Genomic DNA, 19,046 nt, shown 5'->3' on the forward strand with positions numbered 1-19,046 from the left:
CAGCCCGGAGAAGAGAAGGCTCCAGGGAGACCTCAGAGCTTCATTTCAGTGTCTGAAGGGGTCCTAGAGGAAGGCTGGGCAGGGGCTGTAGTGGTAGAATGAGAGGCAATGGATTGAAACTGGAGTAGGGGAGATTGAGGTTGGACATTAAGAGGAAATCCTTCCCAGTGAGGGTGGTGAGGCACTGGAACAAGTTGCCCAGCTCATCCTGAGTTTGTCATCAAGTCCTTCTCCTCAAAGCTGCTCTTGAGCCACTCCTCATCCAGCCTGGATTTGTGCTTGGGATTGCCCCAGCCCACTTGCAGGACTCTGCCCTTGGCCTTGTTGAACTTCATGAGGTTGGCTTGGAACCCCCCCTCTGCAGCCTGCCCAAGTCCCTCTGGACAGCATCCCCTCCAGTGTCCACCAGGCCACACAGCTTGGTGTTATCCACAGACTTGATGAGGGTGCCTCAGCCCCGCTGTCCTTATGGCCACCAAAGATGTCAAAGAGCTCTAGTCCCAGCACTTTCCCCTGTGGGACATCACTTGGCACTGAGGTTGGTCCATGGGCAAGCCCTGCACTGTGGCCTGGCACCAAACTAGCAGCCCCTGGGTGCTGCTGCCTGCTCAGACCCCTGCAGACCTCTGCAGTCCCTGCTGGAGTTTGGGCTTTCCCTTGTGCTCATCCCTGCTTGACTCTCAGCTTGCTGGGGTGCAAGCTGCCACCCTTCATCCCCCTGGCAGCCATCCTCCAGGGCCCAGCCACCATCCTCTGCCGTGGAAGCTGGCTGCAAGGAGGGCAGGCAGCAGAGCAGGACACCCAGCCCAGGCCCCAGCAGACCCCACACTGGGACAGGAACAGGAGGCACTGGACAGAGAAAGAACCTTCCCTTTCTCAGGCACTTTCCATGTCGTCAGTGCTCCACCAGCTGGACTTGGAGGCCAGCAGAAGGCAGCCCCTTCCAGGAGCAGCTCCACAGGGGGCTCCAGGAGAGAAGCAGGAGAAGGGAATGGTTTCACTGGTGTCTGCAGCCTGAGGTCTGTGACCCATGAGGAGCTGCCAGCCCCTGCAGAAGGCAAGGATGCTCCAGAGCTCCCAGGAGCTGTGGCCATGGACAGGACTGTCAAGCCAGGCCAAGTTAGCAGAAGCTGCCATTGAGCCTCATGCTTGGGCTGGGCTTTTGCTGCTGTAAATGGAAGCAGGCATCAAAAGAATAAAGGCAGCTGCCAGCAGAGGCTGCCAGGAGAGGCTGGCAGGGCACCCTTCCCACTGCTTGTCCTCTCAGCCACAGCAGCTCACCCAGGACAGGCAGCCTGTTTGCACAGTGGCTGAGGAGCCCAGGCTGCCCTGGCTGCTGGGAGTGCATTCCTCAAACTGGAGGAAAGGAGGAGGCAGCCCTGCCGAGGGGAGCAGCACAGGGAGTTGCTTCCCTTGGACCTGGAGAACTGGCACCAAATTCAACAGTAATTATGCCCTGAAGACATTCCTGGTCCTGAACCAAGGCCTGGAACACAGGGAGGGGATGAGGATGATGAGGGCCATGTGCTGCTCAGGTCCTGTGTGCAGCAGGGATGAATTGTGTCACAGGGCACAAGGTAAGTGGGAGAGGAGCCACACTGCCATGGTGGCTGTGCACAGGGGGGTGAAGAGCTATCACTTGCTGCAGGAACCCAGGCAAGCAGAGCAGAGCTGACCTGACCTGAAGGACCCTGGGCACAGCCTATCCAACAGCTCAGGGCACAGCAGCTCCACCTCACAGTCAGGCACAGCAGGAACAGCTGGCCCTGGGAGCTGGGTGTTCAGGGCCCCACTGAAGGGAAGGTGCAGGTTTGGCTGACAGGGCACAGCCACATTTCTACTGGGGCATTACCAGATGCCACAATGGTTGTGCCTCTGAGGGCTGGAAGCCCTCTGCTGTGTTGGGGCAGCCTGGAGAGGAGAAGGCTCCAGGGAGACCTTCAGGTGGCCTTGCAGTGCTTAAGGGGCTGACCAGAGAGCTAGGGACAGAGTTCTGAGCAGGGCCTGTTGGGACAGGACGAGAGGGGATGGTTTGAAACTAAATAAGGCAGATTCAGAGTGGAGGGAAGGAGAAATGTTTGACACTGAGGGTGGTGAGAACCTGTCCCAGGTTGCCCAGAGAGCTGGGAGCTGCCCCACGCCTGGCACCAGTGCAGTTCAGGATGTTTGGGGCTGTGAGCAACCTGCTCTAGTTGCAGATGTGCCTGGGGACTGCAGGGGGTTGGACTGGATGGACTTTTAAGGTCCCTTTTCACCCAAACCATTCTATGAGCCTGCAGATGGAGGCTGGCACACTGTGAAGAGGATGGTGACAGCAGCACATTGACACCACCCACTGCAGCTGGTCACAGTGCTCATGGACCTTCCTCAGGGATTCCTGAGGCCTTATAGAGAGTTGGAGGCATACCCCAGTGCTGACAGCACCACAGCAGGAGGGGGTGAGCATCCTTTCCCCTGGAGGCTGGGAAACCTCTGCCAGATGACTCAGAGGGTGTCTGACATGCAGTGCTTGAGATGCTGCTGCAGATGCCAGCCTCCAGCAGACCTGGACAGAGCTGCCCCCTCCAGCTGGCTTCCCACTGAGGTGAGGGTTCAGAGGCTGGCACATCCCTGCTGCTTCTCTCCAGGGAAGGTGGAGTGGCTGTATTGGAAGCCAGCCATCAGCTTCAGCTTCGGGGTCCGCTGCTGCAAAGCCTGGCTTTGCTCTGAGGCCGTTTGCTCCGGAGGGGGCTGGAGAAGGACAGCAGGCTTGGGCAGCGCACAGCTCCATCTGCAGAGAGCGAGTGTGACCCCAGCCTGTCCCCTCCGAGCGGCTGGGATGCCGCCTCCACCCTTTGTGGGAGGACAGGGAGCCCGAAGTCCATCACACCTCCGCTCCCCACGTCCCCCCCAGGCAGCAGACAGGTCCCTTTCGGGGCCTGCAGCACGGCGCCGGCTTTGCTGTCCGCTCCCTGGCGCTCCGCAGCGGAGGCTGCCGCGGGGCTGGGGGCTGAGCGCTGCCGTGGGCACTGCGCCACCTAGCGGCCGCCGGAGGGACCGCAGCTCCTGCCGCTCCCACCCAGCCAGCTCTGACTGGGGATGCTACCTGCTCCGGGTTTGCTTCCAACGCGGATCCTGCGCCTGCTCGGCCTGGCACTGGGTAACCAACCCCCTGCAGTCAGCAGGGACAGCTGCAACTGGCGCAGGTTGCTCAGAGCCCCAGACAACCTGAGCTGGGATGGTTCCAGGAATGGGGCAGCTCCCACCTCTCTGGGACACATGGGACAGGGTCTTACCACCCTCAGGATACAAAATTTCCCCTTCTCTCCAGTCTGAATCTCCCTCTTTTGGTTTAAAGGTGCCAGGGTCTGACATGGCCAGGCCTCTGGGAATGGTCACAGGGAAGATGAAGTTAGTGTCCTCCAACAGTGGACTGGGACCAGCGGTGTCAAAAGGAGTGACCAAAAGCAATCAAGGCATCCAAGTGCTGTTACAAGCTTTGAAACAAACCCAGCAGTGCTCAGAGGATAATGGCAGGGCCACCAAAACGTTCCAAGAGAGTGGAGCTCACCAGGTATCCAATTCCTGCATGGCTCTTGTGGCTGGTGGGGTAAAATTGTTTCACAGTGAATAGAAAAGGGCCAGGGAACAAACATGGAAATAACTCTGGGCAAAGAGGGAGAAGATTAAATCCTGATCATGAAAGGCTGAGAGGTCTGGGGCTGTTTAGCCTGGAGAACAGAAGACTGAGGGGAGCTGATCAATGGTTACAAATGTCTGAAGGGTAGGGGTCAAGCAGGGGCCAGGCTCTGCTCAGTGGTGTCCTCTGAAAGGACAAGGGGCAGTGGACACAAACTGGAACCCAGGAAGTTCCACCTCAGCATGAGGTGGGGTGAGGTTGCTGGCACCTTGGAGCAGGCTGCCCAGAGAGGTTGTGGAGTCTTCTTCTCTGGAGACTCAAACCCCACCTGGATGTGTGCTGTGTGGCCTGACGTGGGTGTCCCTGCTTTGGCAGGGGGTTGGAGTGGATGACCTCCAGAGGTCCCTTCCAAGCCCCACCATTCTGTGATCCTGAGTCTAGGACCCCTTTGCAGCCCCAAAATGTGAGTTGTAAACAAAGCCATTACTGGTGAGAGAGCAGCTGAAGGGAATTCAGAGGCTGAAAAGAAGGAAACTGGTCCTCAAAGACCTCAGCTGCTGGGAGCACACAGCCATGGGGCCTGCTCAGGAGCCAGCAGGTGCACAGCTGGGTCACACATTCTCATCTAGCTCATCCCAGGAGCAGACCTGGAACAATGAATTTGTGTTCAGAAACTCACTGTTGGAACTGAAGGAAGCCAGGGCTGGACTGAACTTGAAGGCATGGGTTGTAGGGAAGCAGGGATGGGGCTGTAGCCATGTGTGCCACACAGGGGGTCTGAGGTGCTGGCAGGATGGTGAGAGGCTGGCAGTCACAGACAACAGTCTCCTCCCCCAGCCAGGCTTTTGGGGGTGAATATATCCCATTTGCAAGAGAGGATTGGGGCTGCCACCCTTCTGGCTGTGGTGGCTGCAGAGTGGCAGGAAGCAGATGTGACAGTCCCCTGGAACCCTGCACTGCCCCTCCAGCTGAGGCTGGGGCACAGGCAGAGCCCTGCAAAGCAGCTCTGCATCCTGGCAGCCACAGCTCCTATGCCAGGAGGTTGGGGATCACTGCTTGTGTGATCTACAGCCAGCTCTCAGGAGATGTGGCTGTGGAGGACTTCTGCTCAGCCAGGGGCTCAGCCTGATGGCCAGGAGTCCTGTAGAAATCAATCACAGAACATTAGGGGCTGGAAGGGACCTCCAGAGCTCATCCAGTCCAACCCCCTGCCAGAGCAGGAGCACCCAGGGCAGGGCACACAGGAACACAGCCAGGTGAGGTTGGAATATCTCCAGAGAGGGAGACTGCACAACCCCCCTGGGCAGCGTTCTGTCAGCCTCACAGTGACAAAATTTCTCCTCCTGTTCCCATGGCACTTCCTCTGCCTCAGCTTCCACCACTGCCCCTTGTGCTGGCATTGGGCATCCCCCAGCAGAGCCTGGCTCCAGCCTCTGGGCATCACCCTGCACAGCTTCATCACCAGCAAGGAGCTCACCCTCAGGCTCCTCCTCTCCAAGCTACAGAGCCCTCAGCTGCCTCAGGCTCTCCTCACAGGAGATCTTCCACTGCCTTCAGCAGCTTTGTGGCTCTGTGCTGGACTCTTTCAAGCAGTTTCCTGAGGTCCTTCTTGACCTGAGGGCCCCAGAACTGGACTCAATATTCCAGATGTTGCCTCACCAGGGCAGAGTAGGGGAAGAGGAGAACCTCTGTGACCTACTCACCACAGCCCTTCTAACCCACTCCAGGCTGCCCTTGGCCTTCTTGGCCACCAGAGCACATTGCTGGCTCATGGCCAACCTCCCCCCCAGCAGCACCCCCAGGTCCTTTCCCCCTTCAGTACTCTCCAACAGCTCAGTCTCCAATCTATACTGCCCCATGGGGTTGTTCTTCCCCAGCAAGCTCTCCAAATACTCCTGGGCAGGATTCCTGTCAGGAAAATAAAAGGCAAGCCTTAGGAACACGGAAGGCTGACTGCCTCAGGCAGCTCTCACAGGAGCATGGGATGCTCTGGCTGGATGGGAGGGGTCCTCACCTCATCACCACACAGCAGGCAGGGAAGGTGCTCAGAAACCATGAACTGAAGGTGGCTCATGGCAGCCTGGCACACAGCCAGAAATATTTAAGTCCTTGAAGCATAGGATGCAAAGTTATGGAGCTCCAGGCCTGGTCCAGCATGGACCCAGCAAGCTCCTCACCATGACTCACTGACCCCTCAGGGAAGAGAGGAGGCACAGGAAGGTGAGAGCTGGTCCCAGCACACACCCCAGCTCCTGCAGGCACCAGCAGCCTGTGCTGAGGGACTTCAGCCTCCAGCACCCCACAGCCAAAGGCCTCTCAGCCAAGAACAGTAAATTCTGCCCTGTGACTCTGCATTGATGTACTGCTGCTCATTTGTCCTGCTGCTTTTAAACCCAAGTCTTGTGTGCTGTGACTGAGGAAATTGGGGGTGTTCAGCCTGGAGGAAAGGAGGCTTAGGGGAGGCCTTCTGGATCTCTGTGACTCCCTGAAAGGAGGATAGAGCCAGGAGGGGTTGGTCTCTTCTTCCATGGAACAAGTGACAGACGAGGAAACAGTCTCAGGTTGCCCCAGGGGAGACTTCAGTTGGACACAAGGAACAATTTCTCCCCCAGAGTTGCTGTCAAGGCCTGGCTCAGGCTGCCCAGGGCAGCAGTGCAGTCCCCATCCCTGCAGGGCTTTCATAGCTGTGTGGATGTGGTGCTGAGGAGCAGGGTTTAATGGTGACCTGGCAGTGACAGGTTGACAGCTGCACTCTAAAGGTCCCTTCCAACCCAAACGATTTGATGATTCCAGGGCTCAGCAGGCAGCATCCTTGCTGCCCTGCTGCCAGCAGCTGCAAGCTGTGTGAAGCCTTCATCCTTTGTTGCCCTTCTAGAATGGCCACAACCTAGAACACAGAAGGTTTCACTTGAGCTTAAGGAGAAACTTTGCTTTGAGGGTCATAGAGCCCTGGAGCAGGCTGCCTAGAGAGGTTGTGGAGAGTCTCCTTCTCTGGAGACTTTCAAAACCTGCCTGGACCTGTGCCTGTGCCACCTGATCCAGGTGAACCTGCATGAGCAGTGGGCCTGGACTGGATGCTCTCCAGAGGTCCCTTCCAACCCCTCCATTGGATGCTCTCCAGAGGTCCCTTCCAACCCCTCCATTGGATGCTCTCCAGAGGTCCCTTCCAACCCCTCCATTGGATGCTCTCCAGAGGTCCCTTCCAACCCCTCCATTGGATGCTCTCCAGAGCTCCCTTCCAACCCCTACCATTCCCTGATTCTCTGAACCATTTCCATACCAATTCCTAACTCCAGCTGTGTGATCTGAGACCGTTAATGAAGTGTGATCTGGGATCCCTGTGAATGAATATTTAATAGCCCTTAATGTGGCCCCAACTGTTAATTAGGGCTGTTGTGAACACCGTGCGTGCCGGGGCTCTCGGGTGAGCTGCTGCCGTTCCGGGCTCTCCCTGGGACTCTGCTGAAAGCTGCTGGGTTTCCCTCAGGGATAAGGAGCCCACAGCAGCTGCTCCGGGGCACTCAGCACCCTGCCCTGCTGCGCTTCCTCTAACCCACAGTCTGAGGCCAGTCCTTTGTTTGGCGGCTCGATAGCACAAAATAACCTGCAGCAGGGGCGGCCACCCCGCTAGGGGTAGGGAGAGCGCTCCGCTGGCTGCCGGGGGGGGACCCTCAGCGCCCTGCTGGGGCAGAGCCGCGCAGGCTCCGCAGCGCTCTGCCCGCGGAGCGCTGCAGCCACGAGAGGGGGCTCGGAGAAGGCGCAACGGAGCCCTCCCGAGCGCCGCCTCCGAAAGCGGCCACGGCTTGGCTTGGCTTGGGTGACTTGGCTCGGCTCGGCTCGGCTCGGCTCCGGCAGGTGGAGCTGCGAGGGAGCAGCCTGCTGGCCCACGGGCATGGCTCTCCGCGGCAGGCCAGCAGACCTGCCGCGCCTGGTGGCTACAGCAACGCTGCCACCGTGTCCTGGTAAGACCTCTCTGCTCCTCGCCTCGCCGCTCCCTGAGCTGCTGCCACCTGAATGCCACTCCGCTTCGCCAAGGCGTGGCCAGGCTCCGGGTTTGACGACAGGAAACCCGGGAAAGCATTCCTGTGGAAGCTCAGCATCCTCCTCACTGCCTCTCTGGCAAGGGCCTGGGCAGCCAGGGGCAGCTGGAGCTGACAGAGCTGGCCTGGGTCCTGTGGCAGACTGAGCTCTTTTCTGTGTCAGCTGCCTCGTGGAGTGATAGAATTATAGAATCAGTTTGGGTGGAAAAGACCTTTAAGAGCAGGGAGTCCAACCCTTAACCCAGCACTGCCAGGTCACCACTCAACCCTCAGCACCACACCTCCACAGCTTTGAAACCCCTCCAGAGATGGGGACTCCACCGCTGCCCTGGGCAGCCTGGGCCAGGCCTTGACAACTCCTCTGGGGGAGAAATTCTTCCTCATGTCCAAGCTAAGCCTCTCCTGGTGCAATTTGAGGCTATTTCCTCTCATCCTATTGCTTACTCCTTAGGAGAAGAGACCAACCCCCACCTGGATCCAGCCTCTTGTCAGGGAGTTACAGAGAGCAATGAGGTCTCCCCTCAGTCTCCTTCTCTCCAGGCAGGACAACCCCAGCTCCCTCAGCTGCTCCTCATAGGATTTATTCTCCTGACTCCTCACTGGCTCTGTTGTCCTTCTTTAGACACACTGCAGCACCTCCATGTCCTTCTTGTAGTGAGGTGAAGATGCTGTTCAACTGCTGCCATGCACTTGCAGCTCCAGAGCTGTCACTGATGGCAAGGGAGCTGGAGAACATCACAGAACCATTGAACCACAGACTGCTTTGTGTGGGGTGAAAGCTTTAAAGCCATCTAGTTCCAAACCCCCCTGCAGCCAGCAGGGACATCCCCAACCACAGCAGGTTGCTCACAGCCCCACACAATCTGACCTGCACTGGTGCCAGGCACGGGGCAGCTCCCAGCTCTCTGGGCAGCCTGGCACAGGCTCTCCCCAACCTCAGAGTCAAACATTTCTCCTTCTCTCCACTTTCAATCTGCCTCTTTTGGTTTAAACCATCACTGCCTTTCTTGTCACAACAGGCCCATCCATGAAGTCCCTGCCTATTTTTCTTATAGGCTCCTGCAAGCACTGCAAGGCCACCAGGAGGTCTCCCTGGAGCCTTCTCCTCTCCAGGCTGCACAACCCCAACCTTCTCAGCCTGGGCTCCCAGCAGAGGGCTTCCAGCCCTGCTGTGACCTCCTCTGGCCCTGCTCCCCCAGCTCCCTGTCTGTGCTGTGCTGAGGCCTCCAGAGCTGCCCCAGCACTGCAGGGGAGGTCTCAGCAGAGCAGGACAGAATCCCCTCCCTGCCCCTGCTGCCCACCCTGCTGGGGCTCAGCCCAGGCCAGGCTGGGGCTGGGCTGGCAGCGCTCAGTGCCAGCTCCTGGCCAGCTCTGCACCCCCAGCTCCTGGCCAGCTCTGCACCCCCAAGTCCTGCTCCCCAGCCCTTCATCCCCAGCCTGAATTTGCCAGCACTGCTGTGGACTCCTCTGGCCCTGCTCCCCCAGCTCCCTGTCTGTGCTGAGGGCTCCAGAGCTGCCCCAGCCCTGCAGGGGAGGTCTCAGCAGAGCAGAGGGGCCGGGGTCTCACCACCCTCATCTCTCCCCACTGTTCCCCCTTGCCCACAGCAGCGCCGCGGGCGGGCCCGGCCCTTCCCGTGGGCACGGCCGGGCGGTGCCTGCCCCTCACCCCCCCGGGCCAGGCCGGGCAGGCCCCGCGCAGGGGCTGCCGGGAGCTGTAGTCCGGCCGCCGCCGTCCCAGGTGCGCGCGGCGCGGCGGCGGGCTCGCCCCGCCCGCAGGTGCGGCGCCGCCCGCGGGAACTACAAGTCCCGGGATGCCGCGCGGCGCGGGCGGCGCGGGCGCGGCGGCGGCGTAGCGAAGATGGCGGCGGGGGCGCTGCGCCCCGCTCCCGGCTGAGGCGCGGCGCGCTCCCTGCGCCTCAGTGCGGCGGCGGCGATGTCGGAGCCGGAGCACCTGGGCGGGAAGCGGGCCGAGTCGGCGCGGCTGCGGCGGGCCGAGCAGCTCCGGCGCTGGAAGGGCTCCCTGACGGAGCAGGAGCCGGTGGCGGCGGGGGGCGGCCGGGGCCGGCATCGTGGCGCCGGGGGGTCCCGCGTCCGCTTCGAGGAGGGCGCCGTCTTCCTGGCCGCCTGCTCCAGCGGGGACACCGAGGAGGTGAAGCGGCTGCTGGGCCGCGGCGCCCGCATCAACACCACCAACGTGGACGGGCTGACAGCCCTGCACCAGGTACCGGCAGCTGGGCCCGGGCCGGGGCGGGGAGCGGCCCCGCCGCCCCTGCCTTGCGAGGCTTCCCCCGCGCCCCCCGCCAGGCTCCGGCGGCCGGGAGGGGCCCCGGGCGGCCCCGGGCGGCGGTTCGCCGCGTCCCGCGGGGGGGGGGGGACGCGGGTTTCCGCGGGCTCCCCGGTGCCGGGGGAGGGGGAGGGCAGAGCGGTACCTGCAGCACCGGCGGCGGCTTGTTTATAAACAAAGCGGCGGCAGAAGGCTTTGATCTGCGCTCATCCTGCCGGGCTCGGCTGTCGGGAGCGGGGAGCTGGCGTGCGGGGAGCTGCCGGCGCCTCCCAGCCCAGCGGCTCGGGGTGGCCGCTTCGCAGCGGGGTACCGAGGAGCTTCGGTAGCGAAATGAAGCAGGGGGCTGGTGCAGCGGCCGGCCGGGCTTGGGGGGCGATCTGTGCCTTTGGAGAGCCTCTGCTTTTGCGCTGGGAGGCTGTGGAGCTAGCAGCGGGACCGTAAACATTTCCCGGGGGGTGGGGGGGTTGGTTTTTGCAAGGTCAGAAGTGTCTCCTCGGCTTCTGTGTTTGTGTTCAGGGTTGCCTTGAAACTCCCCGAGCCGCTCTTTGGCAGGGCGCAGGCAGTGCCCCCGCTTCAGATAAGCGACGGAGATTCTATTAAGGCTGCTCCAGACGTGTTGGGAAACGCCGACACGACGTCTTGGAGACCACAGAGGGTGCTGGAGGTGACACAAAAGTGGTGGCAGGAGCTGTCTTTGGAGCCGTGAAGCCTGGGCTGCACAGAAGCTTGGGGCTGGGGCTGCAGCTTTCCGCTGTCCTGGGAAGGAGCAGCGGTGTGAGGAGCCTGTGAGCTGCTGCCCTTCAGCCTTGGGCAGCCTGTTGCTCTCCCAGCCTGGCTCAGAACTTCTCAGGGCATGTGGAATCGGCGCCCCAGATTGTTGCAGCTGGTCACTGAAACCAATCTGATTTGAATCCAGGCCAGCCCTGGGCAGAAAGCTTCCTTAGCTGAAGATCTCCCAGATTAAAGCATGCAGTGATGGGACTGGGGAACAGGAGCCCAGTCCAGGAATAACATCTGGAGATAATGTGTGGGTAAAGACTAAAGCTTGAGTAGCACCAGGAGGGCAGGACTGGGGCTGGGGAGGCTGGCTCTGCTGGGCTGGCATTGCTGAAGGGAGGCCCTGGGGCTGCTGGAGGGCTCAGGGCACAGCTGGCTGGCTCCTGGCTGGCAGAGAGCAAGGGGCAGGGATGTTTGTGCATTTTGTTCTGCAGTGCCAAAAATAAGTTGTGAGGCAAAGAGCAGAGGAGCTCAGGGGCTGTGAGCTGGGATAAGGCTGCAGCTGGTGGAGGGAGAACTCTGTAGCAGCTCAGCCTTTTGGCTTTGGGGCTTTTTGGTGTGGCAGCAGCCAATGGTTACACTGCTGAGGGCATCCCCAGCAGGGGGGGGGTGCCCTCACTGGCAGGTGGATAAGTCGTGGTGTGGGCACCAGTGAGAGGCACTGGCTGGTGAGAGTGTTCTGGCAAGCAGGAGGGCTGGGTGTGAGGTGCATGGAAGTATGGAAGAGTTGGGATGACTGCATGAGGGCTTCCCAGCCAGGATCGACAGTGAGCACTTCAGAAGCATCCAGGCCTCTTGCTGATGTAGGTAATGTGATGCTTGGCCCAAAGGGCATGCTGAAGGCTGACCCCTCAGACACTGGGTGTCTGCCCAGAGGGTGTTTCGTGAGGGTGCATGGCCACAGGACAAGGGGCAATGGCTTGAAGCTGAGGCAGAGCAGGGTTAGAGTGGAGCTGAGGAAGCAGCTCTTCAGTGTGAGGCTGCTGAGGCTCTGGCACAGGCTGCCCAGGGAGGCTGTGGCTGCCTCCTCACTGGGGGTGTTGAAGGCCAGGCTGGAGGAGGCCTGGAGCAGCCAAGTCTAGCTGAGAGGTGTCCCTGCTCATGGCAGGGGGTTGGAGCAGGTGGTCTCTGAGGTCCCTTCCAAGCTGAGCCATTCCCGGACTGTGTCTGTGAGGTCACTGTATGATGAGCTCTCCATTGCCAGGCAGGCTGCAGGGGAAGCACTGGGTGACACAGAGCAGTCACACTTAGGGCTTGTCACAGAAGAGCTTTCAGCTGAGTGAGTAGTCCAGCAGGTGGTAGCTGTACAAGCAGGGCAGTGGCACAAAGTGCTGCTTCAGAGGTTTCAGGGAGGGCAGGTGACCTTACTTGGAATTGTCCAGAAGCTTTGCCCCAGTGTCCTGTTGATCTGTTAACATTCTCTCCTCTGCATAGCAGCATTAAGGCTGGAGAAGACCTTTCCCATCACCAGCTCCCATCACCACTAAAATACATCTTGAAGTGCCATGGCCACAGCTTGCTGCAACCCCTCCAGCCATGGGGACTCCACCACCTCCCTGGGCAGCCTCTGCCAGGCCCTGACCACTCCTCCAGCGAAGACATTTTGCCTCCTCTCCAACCTCAGCCTCCTCTGGCCCAACTTAAATCCATTTCCTCTCATCCTGTCTGTGGTTACCTGGGAGGAGAGCCCAACCCCAGCCTCACTCCAGCCTCCTCTCAGGGAGTTGCAGAGAGCAGTGAGGTCTCCCCTCAGTCTCCTCCAGGCTGAGCAACCCCCAGCTCCCTCAGCCCCTCCTTGTGCAGTGCCCTCACAGCCCTCAGCAGCCTCATTGCTCTTCTTTGGACACACTTCAGCCCCTCAGTGTCTTTCCTACACTGTGGTGGCCAGAGCTGAATCCAGTACTCCAGCTGTGGTCTCACCAGTGCCCAGTGCAGGGACACCATCACTGCCCTGCTCCACACACTGCTTTTGCTCCAGGCCAGGCTGCTGGTGGCCTTCTTGGCCACCTGGGCACAGGTTGGCTCCTCTCCAGCCATCACCATGTCTCAGACACCCCTGAGGTGTTCTCACAGACCCAGCCTGGAGGGACACTGCTTTGCTGGGGGGTTGTAGGTCCTGTGTGCTGTGAACCTCTGAATCTGCATCAGCTGAAAGCCTTCCTCACAGCTGGAGAGGTCCTTCTGAGTTCTGCCCAAAGTATGTTCTCCCAGGGCTTGGGGAGCAAGGCTGTGTGTGGTCAAGGGTCAGCTGAGGTCCAGAGGGGCTGAGGGTCCCCAGGGTGCTGGCTGGCCCATGGAGTGGATGTAGCCCACGTGAGGGCTTTTGAATAGCTTCTCTCAGTGCTAGAGAAATGCAGGAGGCAGGGCAGGGGGCAGCCACCCTCTGCTCCTCTGTAGCCCTTGGGGAGCCAGGCAGCCCTGTGGGGAGGAAGGAAATCTCTGTGCTGCAGGGAGCTTGCTCTGTGCAAGGCAGGAGTGGCTCAAGTCCATGTTGTGGGTTGAGTGAGGCTTGCTCTGCACAGGCCTCTTTGGGTGGGGAGAGGAAGGGTTAACAAAGCCAATTGCCTTCATTTGTCAGAGCCTGCATCTGCTCCTGCAGGACCTAAGCCCCAAATTGGGTTAGTTAGTTTGAAGGGCAGTGGCCCCAAGCCCTGGCAGGCATTCAGCAAGGTAAAATGACACTTGGGGTAGGATCTGGGCCAGTGTGACCAAGAGCCATGGTGCACTGGCTGCTGGGCCAGGAGCTCTCCCTGCTATTGCCAGGCTGCACTTGGGCAGTAGCCCTGTCAGTGACAAGTGGTTTGTGAGCCTCCTGCCTGTGTCAGCCTCCTCTTTGGAGGCATCAGGTGCAGCACAAACCTGCACCATTGTGGCTTCAGCTCTCTGTGTGTCTGCAGCTGGGTGCTGCCAAGTCAGTTCCATGTTTCCAGGGATTTACTTCACTGGATGTATCCTACAATGGTTTGGGTTGGAATGGGCCTCAGGGATCATCCACTGCAGCCTCCCTGCCACGGGCTGCCTCTCAGATGCACTGGGCTGCTCAAGATCTCTCCCAGCCTGGCCTTCAACACCTGCAGGGAGGAGACATCCACAGCCTCCCTGGGCAACCTGTGCCAGGGTCTCCTCATCCTCATACTCAAGAACTTCTTCCTAAGATCCAGACCCTGCTCTCCCTCAGCTGCAAACCATTCTCCCTTGTGCTGTTTCTGGGCACTCTCAGTCCCTCTGCAGCCCTCCTGCAGGATCCCTTCAGCTCTTGGAAGGCAGCTTTAAGGTCCCCCTGGAGCCTCCTCTCCTCCACCTCTGCAGTTTGGGCAGTGGTTCTGTGGCTGATGCAGAATGGGAGGAGAGGTTTCAGCTAAAGGTGAGAGAACCTTCAGAAGTGATCCAGAGAGCTGCTGTGAAACCCTGGGCTGCAGCTGAGCTGCTTCCACGTTTGCTGGTGGTGGGCAGTGGATGTGAGGTGCTCTCCTTCCCTGCTGGGTGCCAGGAGGAGCTGAAGGGGAAACTGCAATGAAAGTTGAGTCTGAAGGGGGAGGACAAACAATTCAGATGGTCCTAGCTGGGAAGGCATCTCCCAGAGTAAGAAAGAGGCAGTGCTGCTTTGGCTGGCAAATGATGACAGCAGCCAAGGTGGTTTATCCCCTCTCTGCCCTTTGGGTTGCACTCTGTTCCCTTTTTGCCTCTTCCATGGACAACTAAGTTGCTCCTGAGATAAGTTCTGAGTTTGTTGTTTACCATGCTCTTAAGTACAGAATGCAGAATTAAGCAGGTTGGAAAAGACCTCAGAGACCATCCAGTCCAACCTCTCCCCCAGCACCATCTGAGCAACTCAACCATGGCACCAAGGGCCTCAGCCAGGCTCTTCCTAAACACCTCCAGGGATGGGGACTCCACCACCTGCCTGTGCAGCACATTCCCAGGGCCAATCTCTCTGGCTGGGAGGAATTTCTTCCTCACCTCCAGCCTGAACCTCCCCTGGCACAGCTTGAGACTGTGTCCTCTTGTTCTGGTGCTGGGTGCCTGGGAGAAGAGCCCAACCCCCACCTGGCTCCAACCTCCCTTCAGGGAGTTGCAGAGAGCAAGAAGGTCTCCCCTGAGCCTCCTCTCCTGCAGGCTAAGCAACCCCAGCTCCCTCAGCCTCTCCTCCCAGGGCTGTGCCCCAGACCCCTCCCCAGCCTTGCTGCCCTTCTCTGGACACCTTCTCTTGGTACTTCTTTTTGAGGTGTTTTGAGGGGCTGGGCACTTGTGGCAGTTCATTGGCTCTGGGTTAGTTGCCTCCTTGGCAGTCCCAGCTGAAGCTTCTCCTGCTTTAGGCCAGAGCTGCAGGTGTGTCTGGGTGCTTCTCAGAGCCTTACAAAGCAGCATCTGTGCCAGTCTGAGGCTGCTCAGGTTTGGGCTCAGCAGCTGTGGCCCTTTCCTCACTTCCAAACACTGTGTGCAGTCCTAGCAGAGAAGTTTGGGGCAGAGAAGCATGGCCAGAGGTAACACATTGCAGCCTCTTCCCCAGCCACGGTCTGTGGGCTGCTGGAAGGTTCATCAAGGTGCTAACACTGGAACAAAAGCAGGGGACTGAGAGCCCCATCACAGAGAGGGCATGGATCTGGAGCAGGTTCAGAGGGGGCCACCAAGATGGTTAGAGGCTGCAGAACCTCCCCTGTGGGGCCAGGCTGGGAGAGCTGGGGCTGTGCAGCCTGGAGAAGAGAAGGCTCCAGGGAGACTTCAGAGCAACCTTCCAGTACCTGAAGGGCTCCAGGAGAGCTGGGGAGGGACTCTGGACAAGGGCTGGGAGGGACAGGCTGAGGGGCAGTGATTTGGAACTGAAGCAGGGTAGAGTTGGAAGAAATTCTCTAGAGTGAGGCTGGGGAGACTCTGGCACAGGCTGCCCAGGGAGGCTGTGGCTGTGCCCTGCCTGGAGGTGTTCAGGACCAGGCTGGATGAGGCCTACAGCAAGCTGTGCTGGTGGTAGCTTTCCCTGCCCATGGCAGGGGGCTGGAGCTGGATGCTCTGGAAGGTCCCTTCCAACCTAAAGCATTCTGTGATTCTGAGAGGGAGGGAGAGAGGGTTCCTGGGGGGCTTGGTGTATTTTCTAGCTGGGCTGTCCCTGCTGGAGGGCAAAGGGCTGGGACTGCAGCAGTGGCTGAAGGAGCTGAGGTGGTCTGACAGGAGACCTGAGCTCCCTGGGCAGTGGTTACCCACACAGAGTGCACACAGCAGCAGCTTCTAGGAGGAGTTACTTGATCTCCACACAGTAAAAGCCAAACTGGGCCTGAAGGGTGAGGTGCAGCCCGAGGTCCAGGGGCTTGGGAGGCCTGGAAGGCAGCCCCCAGGCACTGCAGACACACATGGCTGGGGCACCCAGCTGCCCCTGAAGGTGGCTCAGCTTCTCACCTTCTAATCTGTGCTGATGGTGTCATACAGCAGGCTGCATCTTTTGAAGAGTGGGTGGCTGTGTTGCCTAAAAATACCTTAATCCTGGGAAGAGGTTAGCTGGGGAGAGCCTTTCCTTCCCCACTGAGCTCTGCGGAGCTGCTGCTGCTCTGGAGCCGTGCTCCTGCCTGTGGGAACAGCAGCGGCGAGCTGCCTGCCCTGGGATGAAAGCTGCCTGTCAGGAGCAGGGTTTGTCAGCAGGCTGAGGGAAGGAGCTCTTGGGGCTCTCGCTTCTCAGCTGGGAATGCAGTGCTGCAGGAAGCCTGCAAGCAGCCTGCGGTGCCCCAGGAGCTTCTCCGCCCCAGCTCAAACCTGAAGCGCTGCCCTGCCGCCCCGGTGCCTTCACTCCCTCGCCTTTGGCTTGCTCAGCCCCTCTCCTGCCTGTCCCTGTGGCTTGCTGAAGCTGTCTGTCCCTTGCCTCTGCATTTCAAAACAATCTCCTAAGTGGGCAGAATTAACTCCAGACTAAACAAACTAACCCTGGACTGAAAGGGGTTAGAGGCTGGGAGCGCTGCTGCTCCTGGCAGTGCCTGCAGGGAGCCTGCCTCTGTGTTGCTTGGGGACACCTTCCTGACTGGTTGGGTCAGCCACAGCCTTCACTCAGCTGCTGGATGCTGGGAGGAAGCTCAGCCTGGCTCAGTAAGTATCCAGCATGGGAAATGTGCATCTCCATTGCTTCCTTCCTCAGCCTCTGTTTATCCTGCCCAGCCGTGAGGTGAGTCAAGCTCTGGTGCTCCCCATAAACACTGAGCAAGGATTTTCAGCTACAGCTTCCTTTATGGCACCAGCTTGAAGTGATGGCCCTGGGCCCTTGGTGCTGTCTGGGGAGAAGTTCCCACCTCTGCAGCAGTGCTGCTGGGCATTCCAGAGCTCTGGCCCCACAGGGACATCTCCTTTGGGGAAGCAAAGGTATTTTAGCTTGTGATTAATAAATGCTGAAAGCCTTCTGCAGATCAAATCCTTCAGCCTGCTCTGGAGATGGGGACAAGGCCCTGGTGCTGCCTGCTTGTCCAGGTCAGCACTCTTGGATCAGTAAGGAGGACCTCAGAGCTGCCTTCCAGTGCCTGAAGGGAACCTACAGGAAGGCAGGAGAGAGACTTCTCACAAGGACAGGCCAAGGGGGAATGGATTGGAGCTGAGGGAGAGCAGGGTTAGACTGGAGCTGAGGAAGAAGTTCTTTTGTGCAAGGGTGTTGAGACCCTGGCACAGGCTGCCCAGGGAGGCTGTGGCTGCCTTCTCCCTGGAGGTGTTCAGGACCAGGCTGGATGAGGCCTTGAGCAGCCTGAGCTGGTGGGAGGTGTCCCTGCCCATGGCAGGGGGTTGGAGCAGCACAGGACCTAGGGGTGCTGCTGGCCAGAAGGATGCTCCTGAGCCAGCAGTGTGCCCTGGTGGCCAAGCAGGCCAAGGGCATCCTGGGGTGGATTAGAAGGGCTGTGGTGAGTAGGTTGAGAGAGGTTCTCCTCCCCCTCTATTCTGCCCTGCTGAGGCCACAGCTGGAATATTGTGGCCAGTTCTGGGCCCCTCAGGTCAAGAAGGAGCTCAGGGAACTGCTTGAGAGAGTCCAGCCCAGAGCCGTGGAACATCTCCCTGTGAGCACAGCTGAGGCAGCTGGGGCTGGGAGCTGGGAGCAGAGCAGCCTGAGGGCTGCCCTCAGGGCTGGGGATAAAGCTGTGCAGGGCTGGAGCCAGGCTCTGCTCAGGGATGGCCAAGGACAGCACAAGGGGCACTTGGGGGCAAGCTGGAGCAGAGCAGCTGCCAGGGGAGCAGGAGGGAAAACTTTGTCCCTGGGAGGCTGCTGGAGCCTGGAGCAGGCTGCCCAGAGAGGCTGTGGAGTCTGCTCTGGAGAGATTCAAACCCCCCTGGATGTGTTCTGTGTGCCCTGCCCTGGCAGGGCCCGGGTCTGGATGAGCTCCGGAGGTCCTTTCCAGCCCCTGCCCTGCTGTGAGATGTCTGAAGTGCTGGGGGGTCATGTCCTGAGGTGATCACTGACTAACGTGGAGCCATCAGGCTGCTGAGCTGCCCTGCCGGCTCTCAGCGGAGCTCTCTTGCACGCCGTGCAGGGAGGCCCTGTCAGACCCTGCAGACCAGAGCAATGCTGTCAGGCAGGGGGGGAGGTGAAGCAAGGGGCTGGATAAACTGAGCTGATTTGCTCTTCCTTCGGATTTGTGACTGCAAAGGAAGGCAGGGGGAGGCTTCCGACACTCTGAAATGCTTGCTCTGCTTTTGCTCCTCCAAACCCTCTGTTTGGGCACAGGCCTGGGCTGAGGAGCCACAGGGAGAGAAACCCCAGCCCCTGGCAGCCCCCTGCCCCCATCCCCTCCGGGGTGTGAGGGCCCTGGCAGCAGCCCCCCACGGGGTGCGGGGGCCCTGGCAGCAGCTCCCAGCCCTGCTCCCCGGCTCTCCCCGCCCGCTGTCCGCGGCGGTGCCGGCGGCGTGGCCCCGCAGGGCTCGGAGCCCCGGCTCGCTGCCCCCCCGGCTCGCTGCCCCCCCGGCTCGCTGCCCCCCCGGCTCGCTGCCCCGGCCCGCTGCCCCGGCTCGCTCCCCCCCGGCTCGCTTCCCGCTGCCCCGGCTCGCTGCCCCGGCCCGCTGCCCCCCCGGCTCGCTGCCCGCTTCCCCGGCTCGCTGCCCCGGCTCGCTGCCCGCTGCCCGCTGCCCCGGCTCGCTGCCCCGGCTCGCTGCCCGCTGCCCGCTGCCCCAGCTCGCTGCCCCGGCTCGCTGCCCGCTGCCCGCTGCCCCGGCTCGCTGCCCCCCCCGGCCCGCTGCCCGCTGCCCCGGCTCGCTGCCCGCGGCCCCGGCTCGCTCCCCCCCGGCTCGCTTCCCGCTGCCCCGGCTCGCTGCCCCGGCCCGCTGCCCCCCCGGCTCGCTTCCCGCTGCCCCGGCTCGCTGCCCCGGCCCG

General features: G+C 60.5%; 1 protein-coding gene across 1 annotated transcript in view; it reads left to right on the plus strand.

The window, feature by feature from the left end:
- Window positions 1–9,500: 9,500 nt before the first annotated feature.
- The window catches only part of PPP1R12B (protein phosphatase 1 regulatory subunit 12B), a 188,930-nt gene continuing 179,384 nt past the window's right edge, over window positions 9,501–19,046 (plus strand). The window contains exon 1 of the mRNA XM_054176320.1: window positions 9,501–9,880. Within this exon, the coding sequence (XP_054032295.1) occupies window positions 9,593–9,880 (288 nt within the window). The 5' untranslated portion in view covers window positions 9,501–9,592. The remainder of the gene's footprint in view (window positions 9,881–19,046) is intronic.

This window comes from Dryobates pubescens, chromosome 35, assembly GCF_014839835.1.
Source record: "Dryobates pubescens isolate bDryPub1 chromosome 35, bDryPub1.pri, whole genome shotgun sequence".
Lineage (NCBI taxonomy): Eukaryota > Metazoa > Chordata > Aves > Piciformes > Picidae > Dryobates > Dryobates pubescens.